This window comes from Neovison vison, chromosome 9 (assembly GCF_020171115.1).
Source record: "Neovison vison isolate M4711 chromosome 9, ASM_NN_V1, whole genome shotgun sequence".
In the NCBI taxonomy this organism is placed as follows: domain Eukaryota; kingdom Metazoa; phylum Chordata; class Mammalia; order Carnivora; family Mustelidae; genus Neogale; species Neogale vison.
This window is the reverse complement of record NC_058099.1, coordinates 2,061,045-2,085,156: the sequence shown is the minus strand read 5'-3', so window position 1 is coordinate 2,085,156 and position 24,112 is coordinate 2,061,045. Positions and strand designations below refer to the sequence as shown.

Here is a 24,112-nt window from a genome sequence, read left to right as displayed (position 1 = left end):
GAGGCCGTGTGGGTAGCTGAGGGGTCTGTGGACAGAGCTCCCTGGGGCGGGGTGGGGGTGGGGGGTGGCCCCGCTCCCCTGCATCCACTTGCAGCCCTGTCCCCGAGCGGGACTCTCCGCTCTCCTAACCAGTCAACACAGGCCGGGCAGCGTCAGCACCCTCCGTGTCTCACGCCCACCTCGGGCACCCTGAGACAGTGCACACCCTGCGGGCAGGAAGGGGTCTCCTGCCCCCGCAGGGATTTCCTCACCGAGAACGCAGCGGGAACAGCATCTAGGGGCCCTTTGACCAGCTAGGTTCCGCCTGGCCTGGCTGAGCAGGCCTCCACCACACTTGGGGCCTGTAGAGTGGACAGCAGTGCCCTCCTCCCCACAATTCTTGAGCCTGCAGGGACAGGGCTCGGGGCCACATGTCCCCGGCTCCAGGGACAGACCTCCTGCTGCTCTCCCACCCCCCCCCCAAAAGCAGAGAAAGCACAGACTGCTTTCCTCCAGGGCGGTGCCCAGACTTCCCTTCCAAAGTGAACAGGGCTTTAGAGAAACGTGTCCCCCCCACTGCCACCACCGGGGGGACAGGGGACAGCCTGGGCCCAGCTGAGGCTCAAAGACCTGCACGGGTGGGGGGCACCGGGCCACTGGGCCCTCCGACCCCCAGCCTCCCCACGAGGGCTCCCCAGTCGCCAGTCGCCGTGAAGACGTGTTTACACAGACTGCTCATCCGGTCGCTTTCGGATTTCCTCCTCGGACCCTGGCAGCTGGGGAGGCTCAGCGGGGAGCTGGGACCGAGTGAGGGACCTCGGCCACGGCGGGGCCTGGGCTGCGGCTCTCTTCCCAACGCCGGCTGCTGTTCTCCGGTTGCTGGGGCGATGCCGGCCACAGATCTCCCGGGAAGCCGGGCCAGAGCGGTCCAGGGCGGCCCGGGAAGGAGGCCGTGCGCGAGGAGGGGGACAGGTCGCTGACAAGGGCAAGGGGCGGACGTCCCCTGGGTTGCTCGCCCGGTCTACGCGCCACCAGGGTGCAGATGCCAGTGTCAGACCTCAGCGGGGAAGGCGCCCGAGTGACGGCCTCAGCCTGGGCCCAGCTGGAAACAGCTGTCAACGCAGGCGCATCCGCCCGCTGAAGAGCCTCAAAAAGCAGGTTCCTTCCGAACCACCGCGGAGTAGAGACGGCGCCGCGTAGGCCTCCCGGGAGCGTTCAGCGGGGTGCCATGAGACACGGTCTGCGGATGGGTCCCCGGAGTCCCAGGATGCCAATAATCCCGGGTCCCCGAGGCGGAGAGGTCTGCCGCCCTCTCAAGGAGCCGCGGACCCCGCTAACACACGGCGGGACGTGTGGCTGAGGGCGAGAGGGGCTGGTCCCGAGGGCTCCACGGACAGGAGTCCCTCTCCCCAAAAGACGGGCACCGGGGCAGGGGGGGACCCGGGAAGCGGCGGCCACCCCGCCCTCTGTGGTCAGCGGTCAGCGGCGAGAGCCACGCCGGCCGGCTCCCGGGACTCGGCCTGTTTATGGAACCAAGACTCAGGGCATCTCTGGGTTGAGAAGTTCTGACTGTTTACACGGCATCCCCCGGGGCCCTGGCGAGGGCCTGGAGGACTCAGGGAATGGGCTAGGGATGGGGCAGGACTGAACGCCCCGGCCAGAGGAGGGAGCCCTCCCCTAGCTGTGTCCGGATGCCCCAGCTCCCCAGCCCCAGATGAGCTGGACCTCGTGCAGACACGCGGTCTGTGCTGGACCAGCCCTCCCCCTCCAGCCCCGCCCCTGCCTGCCCCCAGCGGACCACCCTGGCAGCCGGGGCACCACGGCTCTCCTCCAGAGGTCGTCCGGCAGCTGTGAGCAGACAGGAAGCACACCCAGATGGTGCCAGCCTAGCCCCTCCCCAGCACCTCCCTATCCTGGGGCCCCATGTTCTTCCCACGCAAGATGGCCTGCCACCAAAGCCACGCGGACCCCACAAAAGGAACCCCAAGTCAAGAGCAGGTCCATCTGGGGACCAGAGTGAGGACATGTGTGGTCAGTGAGAGGAGCCGTGCTGAGGCCAGGACCCCGTAGTGACGGCAACACACCCGCTGTCCTTCCGGGGCATCCCCACCCCAGCTGCTGGCTGCCCCCCCCACACTCTTCCCCTGTGGCTGGACTTGACGTCAGGATTTTTCATGTCACTGAGCAAGGGGTGTCCTGGTGCTGGTCCTGCCCCCCTTGGCACCTCTTCACTTCCCCTGTACCCCCATCTGCCACCCTCTTCCTTGGACCCACAGAAAGCCCTGGAAGGGGATGTCCTCAGCCTGAGAAAAGGTTGTGTGTCTAGTGGCCACAGCCCTGTGAGGCTGACGGGTCCCATCCATGGACAGGCCCAGAGCAAACACCACAAGGGGCTGCCTTCACCACTCTCCAGACGCTTCCAGGGACTGGGCATGGGGCCAAGCCGGAGGGCTGTGCTGAAACTCTGCCCACTGGGCATTCCCCCAGAGATGGGCCCTGTCCCGTCTGCCCCGGCCACTCTGGAGAGGGCAGCAGTGAAGGTTCTAGAAGTACCTTCCCAGGTCCATGGGAGGACGGAGGCCACAGAATTCCCCATCCCAGGAACCCAAGGTCGTAAGGAACCAGACACCGGACATCTTGTCCAGAGCTGAGCACCAGGAACCACCCTCTGCCCAGCTCCGCCTTGTGACCGGCCGCGGGGGCAGGACCCTGGCCTCCTCCCTCCGGCGCTTGGACGACGTGGCAGGGTGGGCCTCGGCCGGCCCCTCGCCGCCGTCACGTCCCCAGCAGCTGCCCGGCCCACAGCGCCGCGGCCACCCCACGCAGCTGCGGAGCCCGCCCCTCCCCGCCCATCACGTGGCGCCTCGCGTCTGACCCTGACCACTCTCGGGCCACGGAGCGGAGTCCGCCACTCCCCGCCGGGCTCCCCGGGGGCAGCGGACCTCAGCAGGGAGCGGCCGTCTGTGCCCCCCGCCGCGAGCCTCCCCCTTCCCCGCCGCGCTCCCTCGGCACCGTCGCGTCCACTCGCCCCGGCCCCGCACCCAGCACAGCGAGTTCTCAAGCTCCCTGGCCACGGGACAGCCCCCAACGCGTCCAGTTCCCACACTCACCCCAGGCGGTGGCCACGCCGGCCCAGCCCGGATCCAAGGTGCCCCGCAAACCCCCGACCCCTCCGGAGGGGCTGCCCTCCTTCTCACAAGCTCTGCGTCTCTCACCCGGTGACGACGGCCACGCACAGCGAGGCGCTCAGACCCAAGCGCACAGCGTTCTCCCTGCCGGGATCCCGGCGGCTGGCACCTCAGCAAGGTCTGGAACGTTCCCCCACCTGAGCCCCTTTTCTGAAGCCTCGGCAGCAAGCGGCATGCGGCATCCGCGAGGGGCCCCTGGGCCGGGCCTCCCCCTGCCTCGCCCGGCGCCCGCCGACTCCGGAGAGGGACTGAGAGCGTCCTTACCGGCTCGATGATGGCGGGCTCTCCCTTTTGACCCTTCTCTCCTCGCGGTCCTTCAATCTGGGGTCACAAAACACAGGTGGACAGAGGGTGAGCGGAAGAGGGAGCTCGCCGGGCAGGGGCGGCTCATGGCCGGTCCTCCCCGGGCCCCAAAGGTGCCGGCGGAAGGAGCCCCACAGCCCCTCACCCCTTCGTAGATGGTGTCCTGGTTGGCGGGCATGCCTGGCCCTATCTCCGACGGGGAGACGGTGGGGTCGTAGTAGGGGTCGTAGTAGGTCTCGTCCAGGTTCCGGATGGTTTCTTCTGTAAACTCCCCTTCCAAGTTGTCCTCTGGCGGTGGAGCCGGCTGGGGGGAAGGGGCAGCAGCGGTCACTGGAGGGCTGTGTGGAACTGGGCAGAGACCCCTTCCCTGCCCAGCCCCACAGCCTGGGGACGTCAAGGACGAGGCCTCCCAGGAGTCCAGTCAGACTCGCTGGGGCCGCTCCTGGACCCCCGCGGCCCTCACGCGTCTTCCCTCTCGCCACAGGGAGACTTCACCCCAAACCTCACGGGCCCCCGTGGCTAGCTGGGGCGGCACGGGGACCAGCGCGCTGAGGGGCATCGGTGCCGTCGGGGGATCCAGCCCAGGGCCTCGCGGTCTGAGGCAACAAGCCCCCATCGCACGCTGCGGACAGAAGGGTCTGGACCGTCAGGACCGCGTGTCCGTCCTATGCCGTCAAGAACCCGGCTCCACGCGAAGCCGACTTCGAAGCGTTCGCTGTGTGCGCTGCTAAGCTCCTCCCTCGTAAGAAAACTTGCCCCCAACCCCTAGAGGCGGACCTGGGAGTGCCAACTTGTGAGTGACAACTGAGATCCACAGGGGCTCTCCGAGGTCAGGGGACGGGGTTTCGAGCCAGGTCTGCCGGGCGGGAAAGCCCACGGTCGTACCCGGCACGAGCTGGCCCCATGTCTCTCCTGACAGTCCAGACCCCCCGCTCGTGCACTGTCCTGCCCGGCCCCCTCAGGCCACAGAGAGGGACGCCGCAAATATGCATGTCCTCGACCGTCCCCACCCGAAACCCTGGGAGAACGGGCAGGCGGGGCTCATTCCACCCATTTTGCAGATGGGAAAGAAGCAACAATGAAACAGGCTCAGGGAATCGGGGACCCCAAAGCTGCTCAGGGCCCCTGGGGGCCAGGGTCTGCTGGGCTGTGGAGCAGGGAGCCAGCCCAGGATCCCCGAGGTCAGAGCAGAGGAAAGAAGGAGCCCAGAGCGCTCCAGACCCCTGCCCCCGCCCCGGCCCCAGGCCCATGGGGAAGGGAAGCACTTACATTGGAGGAGTTGGCAGTGCCGGCCGTGCTGGTGGGGACCTCGGCCCCGGTGCCGTGGTCAGGGGACTGGTCGGGGTCCTCGAAGCCCTCGTTGTAGTTGATGTCATCGTAAGGGGAGGGCGTGTAGTAGTCCTCGCTGGGCATGTAGTCATAGTCGCCGATGCCGGGGTCCTCCTCCTTCCCGGCCCCCTCGCTGGCATCGGGCACCGCAGGGGCTGCCGTGGTGGGTGGGGTCTGCTCCTGAGATGGGGGAGCAGGGCGGGAGTCAGGGTCTGGAGGGGACCCCAGCTTGCCCCCATGGCCACCTAAGAGCCCTGCGGATGCTGTCCATGCCAGGAGCAGCCAGCCCCGGGGCGTGCTGTCCGTGGCCCAAAACCCCCCATCCTGCCCTCGGAAAGGGCGTTCTGCGGCTCCGGGCTTAAAAGGAAAAGTCCTCAGACAGAGCCGCGCACTCCCTTCACACCAGCGTCCGCTGGCGGCAGAGCAGGTGGCGAGCCCGCTCCCCCGCCTCCCCGGCGGCCCGAAGCACGGACGGTCACCAGGCCCCTGGGGCACTGGTTCCCTGCCGAGCTCACACCCACCCCCTCCCGGCCTCCACACAGGCCCCTGCGTCCTCCCCACTGTGGCCGGCACTGCCAACTGCCGGGACACAGACCTCGGCAATCTCCGTGGTCTCTCTAGCAGCTTCCACGGGCTTCTTGGTGGGGGTGGGCTCTTTGCCTGGGTCATCCGTGTCCTCGTAGTAGGGGTACTCGTAGTAGTACGTATCACCTTCACCTTCTCCCTCCGGGTACTGAAAGCAAATCGGGGCCACGTGAGGAAGGCGGGACCCCACCAGGAGCCCAGCTACTCGCCTCACCGTCCGGGTTCAGCCAGGAAGAGTGGACACCAGAGGTCGAGGCTCCGAACGGGCCTCTGCTGGCTCCAGCTCCTCGGGCGGCTGAGGCAGCCCCGTGAGAAGCACAAGGGAAAGAACGGGGGCCCAGGGCCCTTTCAAAGAAAACTGAGTTCTAAAAGGTGCAGATGTTCTGATCCTTTAGAACTAAGAGCCAGGACAGCCAGCCAGGCTGTGGGGTCCTCTGGCACCCTGCTGTCCCTCTGAATCTCCTGACCCTCATCGAAGCCCCAGACCACAGCGACAGAGAAGGTCTCGCCCCAAAACAGGGGCAGGGACCCAGCCAGGAGGCCTCGGCTGCGAGGACTTGGCCCGAGCTCAGAAGACGTGCCCGGTTTCATGAGGATCACCATTCCTGCTCTTCTAACTGGTCGTGACAGGAGGACTAATGACAGCAGGGTGAACAGGACAGAGGACGTGCACCGCTGTGACCAGGAGGTGAGAGATGACCTTCACCTGGAAATGGCGGAGAGCTCCAGGCGGGCTGAACCGCGGTGCTGCTGGGGACGGGGCAGCACCAACCTTGGGTTCTAGCCCAGCAGGTTTATTTTAAATAGGGGTCGCGTGGCCTTTGTGTCCCTCCACCCCGGCCTGCCTGACCTGCCCCCGCCCAAGCGGTCTGCCGACACCAGCACCGTGAAGCCGGGGAGCCTGACTCACGTATTCGTCTGGGTTGGGATCCTGGGACTGGGGCGTGTCGGGGACGGCCGTGTCACAGTCGGGGCTGTAGTGCTCACAGTAGTCGTAAGCGGCCCGGTGGTCCGAGACCAAGAGCAGCTGCTGGATATCACCCTGGAAAAGGACAAAAGCCCTTGAGTAAGGGGCATACGGGAATGAGCACGGGGATCCAGGAGGCCAGTGGCAAGCAGCCTACACACACCTTGGGAGGAGCTTGTCCTCAGGACCAGACGTCCTCTCAGGGAGCTGCTACCTCCAGTTACCACTCAAGCTAGGGCGGCCCATCCAACCATCCAACCACCCACCTACCCATCCATAGATCATCCAACCATGCACCTACCCGTCTGTCCATCCATCCATCCATCCACCCACCTACCCATCCATAGATCCATCCAACCATGCACCTACCCGTCTGTCCATCCATCCATCCATCCACCCACCTACCCACCCATCCATTCATCAGACACTTGTTGGGCACCTGCCCGGTGCCAGCCAAGTGCTCAGAGATTTTTGCGAACTGTGGGTGATAAGTGCAAGCTGTACACTACACCCTAAACTGTGAGAGCTTCCGGGTGTGCTACCACTTTCCCTGTCACCCCCAACCACGGGGTGAGGCAGGATTTATTTTTAAAGAGGAAAATACCATACGACCCAGAAATTCCAATCCTATGAATTAAGAGACGTAAATAATTCACTCAAGAAAGAACGGCACCAGGTATCAAATAGGTCCACAGACACCCATGCTCACAGCAGCATCATACACAACAGCCAAGCGGTGGGAACAGCCCAAATGTCCACCAGTGCATGAACAGATAAACAAATCGTGGCCTATCCGTACATCAGCATATTCAACCATGAAAGGAAATGAGGTACAGACACAGGCTGTGGACCACCTGGATGAGCCCACACTACTAACCACAGAATATTCCGGTTCACTGCCGTGGGAGCCAACATTCCCACTATGTCAGATGGGGAAAATGTGCGACAATTCTATTTCATATTGTTTTCCTTAAGATGTGTCAACAGCAGACAAACAAAAGAGAACAAAAACCATGGGTCTCATGAATGTTACCAAACATTTGATGTCTCCCTGGCAGGGGAACTTAGGGCTCCAATCAGATGGCTATAAACTGGCCAATATAATAATGATTTTATTAATGATTAATGTTTAGATAGTGTTTACTATAAATCAGGTATTGGACAAAGAAACCGCATGCTGTCACTTCATTTGTGCCATTAATTCCCATCTGAAGCTGAGAAAACTGGAGCCCTGAGGTCACCTCAGGGTCACACAACATTCATGGTCACACAACAGGTGAGATGGAGCCCGCTTAACACAGCCTGCACGGTATCCATCACTATGTGACAAGCTGGGCTCGAGAAGGGAAAGGAACATGTAGCAACATGCCCAATGTTGAAACTAGGTCACTAGAGATGGTGCTCAAGAAAGGACGATTGTGGGCCATGCCCAGCGTTGAGTTCCTTGGCCCAGGGCCCATCCTGCCATGTGCACATCCATCTACCCAGCACCCACCCAGCACCCATCCATCCACCACCCATTCACCACTCATCCAACCATCCAACATCCATCCATCCATCAACCATCCACCATCCATCATCCATCCATCCATCCAACCATCCAACCATCCATCCATCATCCAACCATCCATCCATCATCCATCCGTCCGTCCATCCATCCACCCATCCATCCATCAACCACCCACCATCCATCCATTATCTACCACCCATCTGTCCGTCCATCCACCCAACCATCCATCAACCATCCACCAACCATCATCCATTCCCCATCTACCTACCATCTATCATCCGTCCTTCTATTCATCCAGTAGCAATCATTGAGCACCTACGAAGTGCCCGTCCCTGTATGACACACAGAAATGTAGCCGTGGCCCAGAACCACTGCCTGGCCGTGTCCACACTCTTCCTAACACTTTGCACTTGCACTGTGCCCCACGGTGAGATCACACGCTGACCATCCCCATGTATTCATGTGGTTGTCACTGATGCCCCTTGACTCCCACTGTCCCTTTCTGTCCGGACACCCGAGGCTACCCCTGCTCCTGCACGCCCACTCTCCCGTGGCCCAACAAAAGGCCCATTCTGCTCCTGAAGGAAGCCACGAGTGAAGCTAGATAATGTGGTAGCCGTGAGCTTGACTGAAAGGGGGTGGTGCTCATTCTGCCCAGGTCAGAACCACAGGCGCAAGCAAGGAAGCCATGTCCTCCATCCCCTCCGCTGGGTAAAGGTGTGTGAGCCCATTCCCTGAGCCGGACACAGACTAGGCTAGACACGGAAGGCCGAGAGGACGTGTCTCTCAGGGTCACTGGGTGTGGCTCCCCAGATGGCCTCCCGGGTCTGGGACGCTAAGTGCCAGCCCCATGCACGGCTCTGAGGGACAGGATCCATTGCCCTTCCCTGGCATGCCAAAGCTCCTGTAGGGTAACCGGCCCAAGGATGGGGCGATGTGGGGGTGACGCAGCGGCAGAACTGGGTGACAGTCTTAGAGTCCAGAAAAGGCACATCCTGCCTGAGACATGGGTCCGAATTATGTGGCCCCCAACTTGGGTTTGAAGACCCTGGAGGTGGGCAAGGAGCTCAGAACTTGCCCAAGCAGACCCGTCTCCGCACAGGCAGCTCTGAAGGGAGTCCCTGGAAGACACTCCTGGCCCCTGCCCCAGCCCTTCTACCGGCAGAGCCGCTGCCTTCCTCCCTCCCTCTGTCTCTCCCTTTCCTGTCCTTGCTCCCTCCTCCCTGTCCCTCTCCGCCTCGCTGTCTCTCCCTCTGGGTGTCAGAGGCTCCCGGCCCATGCTGTAAACTCTCCCGCGGACAAGAACCCCGTGACAGGACCAGTGAATCAAACCACACAGTTTCATTAAGCAACACGACTTCCAGTTCAGATTTTATCCAATTCAAATAAAATATGTCCTTCGTCTTTCTGCTAGCAACTTGACACCTGAATGTGCGTTCCACAGATACAGTCTCCGGAAGGGAGAGGAGGCTCGGGGGCCTTTGGGGGAGGTCGAGGCAGCTGGCACCCGGTGCCCCCCTCCATCAAGCCACCGGCACAGGGGACTACAGGTGTCTGGTAAAGGGCCTGCCTCCCCAGGAAGCCCAAGACCTCGGGCCATGGCCACGTGTGGCACACCTGTGCCCTGTACCCCAGAGCACCCCACCCAGAACCAGGCTTCACAGGCCCCCACACAGTGGCCTAGGCTGCCCCCAACACCAGGCAACGAACAAGGCCAAAGGCTACAGCGTAAAGAGCAAGGAGAGGCACGGGGCTGAGCGCTTCCTGCGGACTCACCGGAGCTCTGGAATCCGAGGGCACGGTCGGCGCTGACCTGACCCTCCTCACCAGCCCTGCTTCCCTGCCTGCCTCGCCCACTCCCCACACGGCTGCAGAGGGAGCATATGGTCGGCAGCAGGTCACCTCCGGGCCCTGCAAGCACGAAGCCCCCCTTCATTCCCCGGCCCCACCTTCCTCCGCAGACTCCTAGGCTTGTAGCAAATCCTTTCCCCACAAACCCCTGGGCGGTTCCCACAGCAAAGAACACGTGCCCCTTTGAGGGTGCACCAAAGGTGACATGTGACGGTGCGTGTCTCAAAGGACAGGGATCTGTCCACCCCCCGCGCCTCTGTGAGAAGGCGAAACAGGCGTGGGTTCGAGCCTCTTGAAAGCCCTCGTCCAGGCCTCCTGCCGCCTCCTCCCACCTCTTCCCTGCACACACAGGAGTTGTGTGCGCAGGTTGGCATGTCGAATACACGCGTGCTCCTTGGAGAGAAGCTGTCCCTCACGGACCTTTCTCCAGTTGGGACCAGACACAACCTGAGAATCTTTGTCAACCCGGGGCTGTGGCAACCGCTGCCTGGTGCCTTGGAGACGGCCTGCCCGTGGCTGGCCCTGATCTGGCTCACACTGGACCTCACATGTCCCACGGATGTTCTGAGAGCATTTTTGTGATGCGTCCTGTGGCAAAACAAGCTCCAAGCCATAGACCCCGAGAGTCACTCGGTGACCCCCTTCCCCAGCAGAGCCTTCCTCCGTGGCCGCTGGTGGGAGATGTTGGGGGCCTGGCATGAAGCCTCTGCTGCCCACACACCAGCCGCTCGGGGCCCAGGGGGCAGGGTCAACAGGACAGCCCTGGGTGGTGTGTCTGTGTTCTGGGGGGGACGAGGCGGAAGGGGGGAGCCAGGGCCGGGATGGGAGGCCCACCCACGAATACAAGCAGCGCACCCAGCGAGGCCACTAGCCTGCGGCTTCTGGGGACCCAGCCTGGCCTTCGGGAGCCGAACGCCAGCACGATGACGCTGGCCAAGGTCAGAGCTGCTGGCGGGTCCCCTGACTCTCTAGAAGCCTCAGTGAGGGCAGCCCAGGATATCTGTGATCCAGCCGTCTTCTCGGGTCGGGGGCGACTCTGATTAGGAACCCTCAACCAGCCTGGCCTTGACCTTGGACGAGTCGGGAGCCTCCTGCCCTGAAGGCAGCCTAGCAGCCCCCAAACTCGGAGACTCATGACCCGCCTATAGCCGCTGGAGTTCTCTGGGTGTGTGCGTGTGCACGGGCGTGGGCACACGTGTGACCACACAGTGCAGTGATGACCTTCACATGACCTTCTAGGCTGGCTGACCACTCGTGAACAGAAACAGAAAGAGAGCCTCTGTCCTTGGGGACCCTTGGGAGAAAGTGAAGGGACATTATCCCCTCTGGCCACGAGGCAGCTTGAACTTCAGTCAGGAGTCGTGGGGCCACAGAGGGTGGCGGCAGACACCAGGCCGGGAGCGGGAGGCGCCCAAGAGGGGCCGAGTGCGGGGGAGCCTGGGGCTCACACCCCTGGCCCAGCGCGCTGCCCGGCACGGTCACACTCCTGCAGGCCCCGGCACGGGCGAGCCAGGAAAACGCCACCTGCCTGGCTGCAGGGCCCCCCTGAAGCCTAGGGGTTCACATTTCGATGCTTCCAGGTGCCCCATCAATAACCCAAATTGTTACTCAACTAGAACCAAGGGCCGCTCCCCACCCTGGAGGTGCCGGACCCCGTCTCACGCGGTGCCTTCCCTAGGCTGGGCGCTCGTGGGAGCTCCGTGCTTCCCGCTCCCGTGGCCTCCCTGCCCCTCAGGCCTCCCTGCCCCTCGGGACGCAGGGACCTGAGCTCTCAGCCCACCTGGGGCTTCTCAAATGGGGTCCCGTGGAGGAGCCTGGGGGTCCCCAGCAGGGCTTACACACCAGCACGTCACACAAGATGGTAGTTAAGAAAGCGTTTGCAGGGCGCCTGGGTGGCTCAGTGGGTTAAGCCGCTGCCTTCGGCTCAGGTCATGATCTCAGGGTCCTGGGATCAAGGCCCGCATCGGGCTCTCTGCTCAGCAGGGAGCCTGATTCCTCCTCTCTCTCTGCCTGCCTCTCTGCCTACTTGTGATCTCTCTCTGTCAAATAAATAAATAAAATCTTTAAAAAAAAAAAAAAAAAAAAGAAAGCATTTGCAGACTTGTGTCACACAGGCCAAACCTGCGACATAGTAAAATAGTCTCACTTCTGACTAGTTGTGTGAGGTCCACGGGGGATGCGGTCCCCCAAGAGTCCCTGGGCTTCAGTGCAGCTGGGCTCCAAGGTCCAAGGCCAGGGGTTCTCTAGTCTAGGGAATGCGGTGGTGGGTCCCCAGTGTACCACGTCTCCCCTGAACCTCCCTACTGCCTCCATTCACAGAGGGGAAAACTGAGGCAGCGAGGGCCAGGAACTTTCCAGAACCAAGAAGGACCCACCCCTCACTCCACACCCCCGTGTCATCCCACCGCTGTCCCACACTTGAGCTTCCGCCACCTCTCCAACAACAGCGGCCAGAATCGACGGAGGACTCCCCTGCCACCATCTCCCCCTGCAGACTCTGGCTTCTGGGCCCGAGGGGTTCCCCTGCTCCCGGCCCTCGCACACTGTTCCCCCTGCCCCACCCCCAGGCCACCTGGGCCGACTGCCTCCTCCACCCTGACCGTCTGGCAGGCTTGGCCGTGGCTCTCCCCTGGACCAGGAGATGCCCTCTCCCTCCATGGAGTCTTGCCTGATTTGCCCCACCGTGCCCTCAATGCCCTGGGTGGCAGGTGAGCCCCAGACCGATGGCTGCTCCGTCCATGGTCCCAGCGGGCAGGCAGCTCCCCCAGGTTCCCTCCAGCCTCCCTCTGGGAGCACAGGGCACCTGCCCCAGACTCACGGGCCTGACAGTGGGCATCCTGCCCCCCCCCACAGGGCCAGCCGTCCCACCCAGGGGCCTGCACCCCTCAGCAACAGCCACCCGGTCCTGAGGCTGTGGAGACGACCCAGCCCCTCCCCACGGCAGCACCCTCCACCTGCATGGCCCCCTCGTCGCGGCTCCTCTGTGCTCACAAGGGGGTGGGGGTCGCCCTGTGTCTTCTCTCTTAGCCCCATTTTGTGGATGCACACACTGAGGCTCAGAGAGGCGGGGCCTCGCGCAGGGGCACAGAGTGGGGGGCTCCAGAGTCGCTGTCCTGTGGATCCGCCCAGGAGCAGCCTGGCCCCCATGGAGTTCAAGTAGAACGTCTGTGTGGACAACAAGTGTGGCCTCACCTTGGCCATCCTCTGCATGGGCACAGACCCGCGGGGGTGCAGGCAGCACCTGAGTCCACATCTGTTCCCCAGGCCCGCAGCTGGCCCAGTGGTGGCCCAGACCCCATGCCAGAGCAGCCCGCACCCGCTGTTTCCACTCCGTCCCCCGTTCTGAGGCCGACCGCCGTTTCCTGCCCCTACACACTTATGTCCGCCACGTGCCAGGTCAGCAAAGCTCCGCCCGGTCCCCAGAAGCTTCTGCCGCAGTGCCTGGCGGTCACGAAGGCCACTCTGCTCCGCAGTGCAGCCTCATCACCCCAGGCAACAGCGGGCGCCCTTCCCCTGCTAAGGACAGGCTGGCACCAGGCCTTGGGACGCGGCGGGGCACAGGGGAGCCTGGGCCCTCACTGAGCCAGGAGTGTTTTGCTGAGGGAGTCGGTTCTGTTCTTCCAATAACAAGCTTTCATCCAGCCTGTATTTCTGCTTCGGGCTGAGGATATCGCAACATTTCCGCTGGGGGGTGCAGCAGCCCTGGGGGCCGCAGCACCAGAAGCCAGAGTCTGCCCCAACGAGGGCACCTCCCTACCTGGTGCACCCCTGCAGCTGCCCGGGCTCCCCTCCCGCAGCCCTGAATGCAGCGTCCCCCTCCCTCAACAGAACTCCTGGACCCCCGGGGAGCAGCCCTGCCTCCAAGGCCCCCACACCACGGCCCCCCCTCATTCAATCCACACAGGCCCCGTGGGGACCCCCAACACACATCGGCTTTCCCTGTGGGTTCTGCCATCTGACCTCAGAGCACCTCGTGCTCTGAGACGGGGCCACGCAGGCCATTTGAGAAGGGAGACACGTCTCGATGGAGACGGCAGCCCCCGTGGTCGGCCGTCACGCCGTCCCTGCAGCCAAGCCGAGAAACTGTCCGCTTCCAGCCACCAGCAGGCTCTGCTCACAAACGAGCGGTGCCTGCGTGCGTCCGGCGGGTGGCCACCGGCAGCGTGGGGACGCCCAGGGCCCCAGCCCGGCTCTCGCGGCACAGGGGAGGAGGGCGGCGGGGAGACCCGCACACCGAGTTGCCGTCCCAACCCCAGAGGCAGCGAGCCACAGTTCCTCGACGGAGGGCACACGGCATCGGACTCGGGGGGCTGCTGGGAGAGTGGGACCCCCAGCCTCTGTGACCAGGGCAGGGGCAGGACCGCCTGGGCCCAGTAAGTGACGCGGAGCGGCAACGTCCACACGAGCCCCAGGGACGCATGCGGTGATGGACCACCGCCGTCCAGCCGGCTAAGCGTTCTTCCCCAGGACGCCTGGTGGGCTCTGGCCACCGTGTCCCACGCACAGTGGCCAGGGGACACTGGGGTGCCCTCGTCCTCGGTGCCCCGAAGACGTCACAAGCACAGTCGTCCCGCGTGTTCCGTTGGTCCCACTCCTGGGACCCACACAAGTCACGTCTAAAGTCGTGTGTGGCGTCGTTCACCCATGACGTGCATGTGCTGGAGAAGAGAGGCCCCACGGCAGAGGAAACAACTGTTTCCCCAGTTTTCGGGGGACCCGTGGAGTCTGAGCGAGTTGAACACCCTCTGGCAAGTGTCAAAGACGTACTTCCACGTGGCGGGAAACCACTCTGCTGGGCACAGGTGCTGCCCGGCCCCGCGTCCCAGTCTGTGACCTTCTCCACCACGTGACCTCCTCTGGTCCCCCCACAACGATCACCTGTGCCACCAGCCAGAGCCTACCCCAGGGTGCCAAGGTGTGTCTGCTCACACACGCGTCTCCGTGACAGGGGCACGGTGGCCGGGGGTGGGGCGTCCTGTCCCAGCCACACCAGACCAGACACTGCCCGCCATGACTAAGGGTCAGCATGGTGAAGTCGGAGAGGGGACACCTTGTCCCCAGACTGAGGGACGGGACAGCAGAGCCAGCGACCAGGGCCTGGCTATTGGGCGACCCTCGTCCAGAGCCCCTGCGACGCTGAAGGGCCCGGGTCTCCCCCACTTCCCCGCCGGTGGTGCAAGCCCCTTCGCTCCAGATGCTCAGCCACGAGTCCAGCCACGAGGGCCACATTTGCCACGTGGGCAGCACACGAGTGAAGTGGCCCTGTCCTTCTCCCCCTGGACTCAGAGCGGAGAGCCTGTGGACACTGGGCTGACTGGGGGGGATCTCTGAGCACAAGCTGTTCAGAAGGAGGAGTAAGGACCCTGGGAACCGCTGCTCGGAGCCACGGGGCGCCGACCACGGCGGCCGGGGGCTGGGTCCTTCCCTCGCCCGCTGTGGGCCTGTGCGCATGCTTCGTCCCCCCGGGCCACCACTGTCACCGTTGAAAGACGACGCTGCCTGGTGGGAGCGTCCCGAGGACGGAGTGTGACGGTGGGTGCAGCTCACGCTGTGGGCCTGGCCCCGTGGGGGCCGCGCAGATGAGCAACTGCCGGAACCAGCAGCACCGCCACCAGCATCGCCACCAACACCATCACTAGTATTACTACCCACACCAGCATCGCCACCGACACCACCACTAGTATTACTACCCACACCAGCATCGCTCCCAACACCACCACTAGCATTACTACCCACACCAGCATCGCCACCGACACCATCACTAGTATTACTACCCACACCAGCATCGCCGCCGACACCACCACTAGTATTACTACCCACACCTGCATCGCCCCCGACACCACCACTAGTATTACTACCCACACCTGCATCGCCACCGACACCACCACTAGTATTACTAACCACACCTGCATCGCCACCGACACCACCACTAGCATTACTACCCACATCAGCATCGCTCCCGACACCATCACTAGTATTACTACCCACACCAGCATCGCCACCTACACCACCACTAGTATTACTACCCACACCAGCATCGCCCCCGACACCACCACTAGTATTACTACCCACACCAGCATCGCTACCGACACCATCACTAGTATTACTACCCACACCTGCATCGCCACCTACACCACCACTAGTATTACTACCCACACCAGCATCGCCACCGACACCATCACTAGTATTACTACCCACACCAGCATCGCTCCCGACACGACCACTAGTATTACTACCCACACCAGCATCGCCGCCGACACCACCACTAGTATTACTACCCACACCTGCATCGCCACCTACACCACCACTAGTATTACTACCCACACCAGCATCGCCACCGACACCATCACTAGTATTACTACCCACACCAGCATCGCTCCCGACACGACCACTAGTATTACTACCCACACCAGCATCGCCCCCGACACCACCACTAGTATTACTACCCACACCAGCATCGCCGCCGACACCATCACTAGTATTACTACCCACACAAGCATCGCCTCCGACACCACCACTAGTATTACTACCCACACCTGCATCGCCGCCGACACCATCACTAGTATTACTACCCACACCAGCATCGCCGCCGACACCATCACTAGCATTACTACCCACACCAGCATCGCCGCCGACACCATCACTAGCATTACTACCCACACCAGCATCGCCGCCGACACCATCACTAGCATTACTACCCACACCAGCATCGCCGCCGACACCATCACTAGCATTACTACCCACACCAGCATCGCCGCCTACACCATCACTAGCATTACTACCCACACCAGCATCGCCGCCTACACCACCACTAGTATTACTACCCACACCTGCATCGCCGCCGACACCACCACTAGTATTACTACCCACACCAGCATCGCCGCCGACACCATCACTAGTATTACTACCCACACCAGCATCGCCGCCGACACCATCACTAGTATTACTACCCACACCAGCATCGCCGCCGACACCACCACTAGTATTACTACCCACACCAGCATCGCCGCCGACACCACCACTAGTATTACTACCCACACCAGCATCGCCGCCGACACCACCACTAGTATTACTACCCACACCAGCATCGCCGCCGACACCACCACTAGTATTACTACCCACACCAGCATCGCCGCCGACACCACCACTAGTATTACTACCCACACCAGCATCGCCTCCGACACCACCACTAGTATTACTACCCACACCAGCATCGCCGCCGACACCATCACTAGTATTACTACCCACACCAGCATCGCCGCCGACACCACCACTAGTATTACTACCCACACCAGCATCGCCGCCTACACCACCACTAGTATTACTACCCACACCTGCATCGCCGCCGACACCACCACTAGTATTACTACCCACACCAGCATCGCCGCCGACACCATCACTAGTATTACTACCCACACCAGCATCGCCGCCGACACCACCACTAGTATTACTACCCACACCAGCATCGCCGCCAACACCACCACTAGTATTACTACCCACACCAGCATCGCCGCCTACACCATCACTAGTATTACTACGCACACCAGCATCGCCGCCGACACCACCACTAGCATTACTACCCACACCAGCTCCGTTACCACCACCCCCTGCATTACCTCCACCGCCACCATGACCAGCAGGCCACCAGCGCAGGCCCCGGACAAAGGCCCCCAGTGTCTCCTGCGGGAAGGGCTGATGAGCCCCCGGCTCACGCGTCCGGAACCTCCTGCAGCCCTATCGTGAGACTCATGGACACAAAATGAAGAAATCATGTGTCCGACCACAAGTCTCAAGCTTCGACGCTTCCCCAGGAGGTGGCCCCAGTGGCCAAGTGACCAGCCGCCGGGGTTCAAGGGAGGCCTGCAGGGGTGGCTGGGCCTCGGAGCTGGGCCCCGCTGGAGGAGGTGGGTGCCACAGGTTCACATCTGTGCCCGGCCTCTCCAGGGTCCTCCCTCGGCCACCATGCCATCCCAATCCCCTCAAGGAGACCCTCCAGCCCCGGGTACCAGCTCCCTCTCCACCCCGCCTTGTGCGTCCCAGGCTCAGACCCAGGTCTTCAGCACAGCCTCCGCGGGACACGGTCCACACCCGCGGTCACCTCGCCCTCGGTCCCGCAGACATTACTGTGCCCCCACCACACTGCGGCTGCTGACGGGCTCAGCACACGCCGACCCTCCACCTTCTCCGCAGGAACCGCTGCCCCCCACATCCCCCTGGTCTACACTGGCACAACTGGTTGTTTGGAACCCAGGTGCAGAAGCCCAGTGTCAGCCCACCAGATTCCATCTCCTCGGCTCCAGGGCATGGTCCCAGCCTGGAAGACCTTGAGATGTACCTGTCAATCAAGAGAGTAACTGGGCATCCCCTGTGACAGTCGGGCTTGGCTGGAGTCATTTAACGCAGCTGTGGGGGACAGGGGGGCATCAGGGGTCAGTCTGGAGGCCAGGCTGCTCCGCGCGCCTCCGCCCTCAGCCCCCCACCTGCTCCGTGACCCACCCTCACTGCAGGCCGCCGTGCGAGGCGTCAGGCAACGTGAGCACGAGCCACGTGCTGTGACTCCAGCCAGAGTCCTGGGCCATACCCCGAAGCTGGACTATCCCGGCTGCAAACACCCACGACGAGGCCCGGCAGAGGCCGGCTGGGCTGGCGCGACTCACTCGCGGGGATAATCTGTGCTCCCCAACTCCTGAGAAGCAGCTTCCAACACAGCCCCTCAGAAGCATGAGCTGTAGGCCAGTAAGGCCCAGCTCCGGAGAGGGCCGTGTGCGCCCAGAGAAAACCCTGTCCTGCAGGACCTGTAGGCCCCCGGGAGGGCCACGAGTTCTCCCAGTGTCCCTGAGACCCGCCAGACCCGTCTCCGGGGCGTGCTTGTGGGCACAGACTGTTGGACTGGGCGCAGTTGGACAGAGGCCACCTGGAGAGGCCTGGAAGTTCCAGCGTGGACCAGAGAACAGTGGCTCCAGGTTGAAGTGAACAGCACCAGGGCCTAGGGTGGCTGGGGCAGGGAGGAGAAGGGTCACTCTGAAGGGCACCCACAGGCCGTGGGGCCCAGGGGCCGGCTGGAGGGTCACCAAGAGGCAAGTTAGCACGCAGCGGTCTGTTGGGCTGGAGGGCAAGTCATCTAGAGGGAGGACGGAAGTCTGACGCCAGAGGCCCAATGCCCCTCACCCTCCACCTGAGAACTGGAATGTCCTTCTGATCCAGGATGTCCCGACCTGGGCCCAAAGTCTGGCCCCGCACTTCCCTGCTGTGCAACCTTGGGCAGGTGGCTTTGCCTTTCTGGGCTCCAGGTAGCCCATGAGCACTGAGGAGCCAACAAAACACGCCCGTCCCGGGCTGCTGCGCAGAATCGTCGGGGAATTATCAGGAGGCTGTCGGCCGTTAGGGCTGGAGGTACCTCCTTAGCGCTGGGAGGGGTGTTACCAGTATCTGCTTTTACAAACAGAACAGAAGGAGGGCGCTCGGAGGCACAGCCACTGCCTCCCAGCGCGGCCCGGTGCCCGGTCCCCGGATGGTGAGGCCGCACCGCGCAGACCTCACGGGGCCTGTCCTTCCGGACGCCGGGAGCTTCCGTACAGACCCGGAGTAGCAGGGTGGGAAAGTGAACCTGCGCTCGCCCTTCCACGTGCTCAGAGGAAGCTCGCACAACCGTCAGAGGCCCCCCCACGCCCCCAACACAGGGACCCGTGCTTAGGAAAGGGGCACCCGGCAAATGCCCGCACAGACGCCCCAGTACAGGAGTCTCTTTGTCCCAAGGTGATGTCCCCCCCGGAGGCCCAGGGACGCTGAAGGCCCATAGGGGGCCTGGGGAGCCCCTCTGCCACCCACGCAGGCCACGCAGCACGTCCCTCGGGGGTCCCACCGAACCGCCCGTGGGCCGGCACTCTGCAGGTGAGGGCTGGATGCCAGCCCCGGGCCCCCCACCTGCCGGCTGGTCTCGCGGATCTCCCCGCCCCCCTCCGACTCTCACATCTGCAACACAGGGACGGGAATGATGGTACTAACCCTTGTCATCACAACCGCCATGGCACACGCCCCTCCCCTCCCCCAGCGTGGTCCTGAGAGTCTGACAATCCGACAATCCACGGCCCTCGGACAGCTCGCTGGATGAGGAGGGACGCCCAGTGCTCCCCCGACACTCACAAGCCCGGCTGCCCCACCTCCCGCAGGAGGAGACGGAGTCCAGGCTAGCCCAAGCCGTGCGAATGAAGGGGGAGGCCAGGGCAAGGCTGAAGACTCCCCAGGCCCCCTGACAATGGGCAGCAGTAGAGAAAAAGTCCCCCACCACACACAGTGGGGCCCTGTCCTCTGGTCACCCAGAGGGGCAGCTCCCAAGCTCGGGCACCGCTGCTGGCCGGTTCCCAGGGCTCTGCAGCCAGAAGCATGGGCCACAGGGTCCGGCCCCCCAGGAAAGCCAAAAACCCTCCCCCCATCCACGGATGGGCCCTAGCCTGTCCCTGCCACAGCCCAGCAGGAGACCTCGAGACGACATGCCCTCCCTGGAGCGCCGGCACCAATCCTCCCCGGGGACCCGCACCCGAAGGTCATTCTGTAAGGCTGGGCTTCCAGCCTTGCATCAGGGCTGCATCCCTGGGCCGGGACGGGGTCTCACTACTCAGACTTTCCACAGAGCAGTCCTGAGGCCCTCCCAGGCCAGGGAGCAGGGGCTAGCAGGTCCCGCACCACGTAGGCAGAAGCAAGGCCTGCCTGACTCTGTGGGGTCTCTCGGACCCCTCCTAGCTGCTACCCCCCACCCCTCACCCACCATCCTGGGTAGAGACAGACGGTGGCCCCAGCTGCTTGGCTCAACAGGACCAGGGCGACCCGGGCCGGCTGCAGGGGCACACCCTCGGAGCTCAGGCCCCACCCCAAACACCCTGACCACAGAGGCACAGACGAAAGCCCCTGGGTGTGGGCGTCAACATGAGACCCGCTGTAGCCTGCTCCGGCCGGCCTCTGCGAGCAGCCATCCTGCCCGACATCCAGCTGGTCACTGGCCCCCGCCCGCGGGCCGCTGGCTGCTGCACTGGACACAAGTCCCAGCCCTTCCTGGGCCTGAGCTGGAGACAAAAATGTACCTCAAAAGCCCTGCACACCGTCCTCATCGGCCGGCCGGCGCCCATCCCAGCCAGGAGGCAGGCGCGGGGCTGCCCGCGACCATCCCCTCCAGCTGGGAGGAGCTCACCGTCCTGCCTCCCCGGCCAGACTCAACAGCAGACGGGGAAAGCCTCGACTGGAAACCAGCCGAATGTCCATGCCCAGCGACAAGCGCTTCATTACCCGCACAGGCCCTGCAGGAATCGACGGGCGAACCCCCTTCCGGGCTGGTCTGCGAACAGGTTCAATAACCACCATCCCCCAGTCCTACTCCCAGACTCTGGGAACAGGACCTTCTCTGGAAACGCGTTCTTCGAGGATGTAAGGACGCTCAGGTTCTCGAAGGAGACCGCGCTGGATTAGCCCCAAATCCCGTGAGAAGCGTCCTTAGGAGAAAGACAAGGGACAGAAAGACAAGAAGAGGAGAGCTCACGCAGCTGCGAGCAGAGCCTGAAGCCGAGGAGCCCTGGGGCCAAGGGGAGCTGGGGAGGCAGCAAGGACCCCCACCCAGGGTCCTCGGGAAGGAGCACTGCCCTGCTGACCCCTTCAGCTTGCGCTTCTGGCCTCCAAAACTGGGAGACAATCCTTTTCTATCCCTCCGAGACACAGACTACGGAGAGTCGTGGGGACCGCCATGTCCCTGCCCTTCCTGGGAATAGGGAAGGCCCCGGGAAGGGGGCGGAGCCGAAGACCAGGGGAGCGAGGCTCTGACCTTGTTCACTCCTGTCCCTCGGCCTCCCTTGGGGTCTGCCAGAGAACTGCCCCCGTGGGCGCAGGGCTGGGCCTCACACGGCCGCACAAGGCAGGGAGGTGCCCCTGGAGACAGCATGGACGGCCACTGAGCAGAGGCAGGGTCCTGTGGGCCGAGGGATGGAGCCGACAGACCAGGCTCTTCGGGACACTCTGCCCGCTGTGCGCCCCACCCAGGACATGCCATCTGAGGTCAGAGCACCTGGGTTTGAGATGCCCGCTCTCCCGGGGCCATGGCTCCGGCCCGTGACCTAGCCCTGGGAGCTTCCACGGCCCCATCTAAAGTCAGGGGACACGGGCTGGAGCAGGGACAGGGTGCCATGTGGACAGGGCTCCCTCCTCAGCTGCTGTGCAAACCTGGGAGGCTTCTAGATGCGGTCGTCGCCAGGTCCCGCTGCGGAGGCTGGCTCCTCCCGTTCCCAGCAAGGAGCTAACTAGCCGCACCAACAGGAGAAACACCCCAGGCTGGGAGGGGGGTGGGGGCAGGGCACACAGGCCTCTGAACCCGCATCAACCATGGGGGGCACGGGGGCTTTACGGGCAGGGCCCCAGAGCCTCGAGCCGCGGCCGATTCCCCACGTGCATCCCCCTGGCGTCTGAACATGAGCTCAGGTTTGGCCCCGGCCCCACAGATGCGCCACCTTCTGAGGACGGGAGAAGCACCCTCAGAATGCACCCGCAGTTCCCCTCCCTGGAGAAACCTGGGTCAGCGTGACACCCCCACGGGATGCTGACGGAAAGAGACCAACAGAAGTGCTGCCTCCCAGCCCCGGAGGGAATGGATGCTGCGGCAGACGGTCCCCAGTGCCACAAAGCCCTGGGGGGAGAGGCCCACAGCTCCCCAGTCACGGCCCGCATGCTCCGCTGGCCCTGGGTCCCCTGGTGCGTCCCCGTGGCAGGTGATGGGATGGTCCCCGGAGGGGCCTGGGAGCTCAGAGGCCACAGCCCGCGCAGTGAAAGCGGGGACAGGGACCCAGGCCTCCGACACCAAGCCCACAGCTCTCTCGCCTTCGAGACGCTGATGCCCGCAACCGTGCATGTGGATGGAGAGGGCTCTATGCTCCCCAGAGGGTCCCCGGCTGCCTCACAGATGGCCCAGAAAGCCCAGCCCAGCAGAGGCCCGCTCCGGCCCCAGGCAAGCTGCATTCCAGGAAAGAACATGTCAGTGGAAAAGCCAGGCCTCTGGAAAAGGGGAATCAGGGATGAGGTAAACCCCTTGTCTCTCCAAATGGAAGGCGGGCGGACAGCCGGAGGACCGCCACTCGGGGGTGCTGCCGTCTCCTCCCGCTGGCACCCGGGGCTCCGGTGTGCAGTCCGTTCGGTCTTGCTGCGCCTCGAGACGCCCGAGAGCTTAGAAGTGGGTCTGGCACCTGCCCAGAACGCCCGGGGTCCCCGTCCGCTGGGGTTGGCCTCCCTCTGTTCCCGCCTCACCAGAGAGGAGGGTGCTCCCGCCACAGAGGCCCTCCCCGACCCCGGCCAAGCCCCACCCTCCAGACCCCTCCATCTGGAACACCCGCCGGTTCCAGGCCCCGCTGAGGAGCAAAGGGTGGAGAGAGGCACCATGCCCTGGTTCAGCCGGTGTTTCGGGACCCTGCTGGGGACAGTGCTCGGCAGGCCGGGCACGGAAGTCCAGCCCTGGCTGCCAGTGAGCCTGCAAACAGCTTGTGCTGGCTCCTTCTGGAAGGTTCCGGGGCTTTGCCGACCCCACAGGTCAGGGCACTCTGATGTCCTGGGAGCCCATGTGGGACCCAGAGAACAAGCAGCCCCCGGCATCATTAGGACCACCCGGGATTGGCTCCAGCTGGGGAAGGTTGTGACCCCGTTCCTGAGGTCCCGGGGGCATGGGTCAAGGGGACAGCAGAAGCACGGGCTGCTGAGAGTGTGGTGCATACCACGCTACGTGACACCAGAGCAGACTGTCGGGTTCTCGGCAGCAACAGGTCTGGGGACCTAGCCGGCCCCCCCCATGGTTTTCCAGGCGACCGTCTGCGGGTTCTTCTACCTCTCTGGTGCCAGCGTCCCAGGAGTGGCGAAAGGTGACGGCAGGGCAGAGCACTCGGCGGGCACCGTCACGGGCCCTGCTGGCCAGCGCTGCCCTGGCTGGCCTCCCCCCCCAGCTCTACCACGGAAGGAAAATAACCACTTCTCAGCTCCTGCCAGACACATTCGCTTTCCCTGGCACTCTCGTCTGTGTTTCCAAAAACACAAAGCTCGTTCCTAAGCCCGGGAGGAAAACAAGCCTTTCTCCTGCACGGGGAAGCCCGCAGGCCCCGTCCCCTTCTGAAGAACGGCTCCGACCTCCCTCACAGTGGGCCCTCAGCCCACGCGGCCCCCACGCCACCTGGGACCCTGGGACACCGTCGCACCCCGGGGGAAGCCGCAGGACACGAGACACACAGCTCCCAGTGAGAGCGTGGCGAACGGCGGCCCAGAGCAACCCCGCAAAACGCACTCTCCGCCTCAGAGAGCCCCTCCAGCTCACACCAGCCCAACACTGGGGACGGCCTGGCCAGGGGCCCCTGCCTGGGGCGGGCCATGAGCACAACTCCCAGC

General features: G+C 63.6%; 1 protein-coding gene across 2 annotated transcripts in view; it reads right to left on the bottom strand.

Annotated features, from left to right (window-relative positions):
* The window catches only part of COL5A1 (collagen type V alpha 1 chain), a 142,649-nt gene that overhangs the window by 71,789 nt on the left and 46,748 nt on the right, over positions 1–24,112 (bottom strand). For both annotated transcript variants that reach the window (XM_044264520.1, XM_044264519.1), the window contains exons 5-9: positions 6,295–6,426; positions 5,395–5,532; positions 4,740–4,979; positions 3,616–3,774; positions 3,432–3,488 (exon numbers count right to left, since the gene is read on the bottom strand). In XM_044264520.1, the coding sequence (XP_044120455.1) occupies positions 3,432–3,488; positions 3,616–3,774; positions 4,740–4,979; positions 5,395–5,532; positions 6,295–6,426 (726 nt within the window). The remainder of the gene's footprint in view (positions 1–3,431; positions 3,489–3,615; positions 3,775–4,739; positions 4,980–5,394; positions 5,533–6,294; positions 6,427–24,112) is intronic.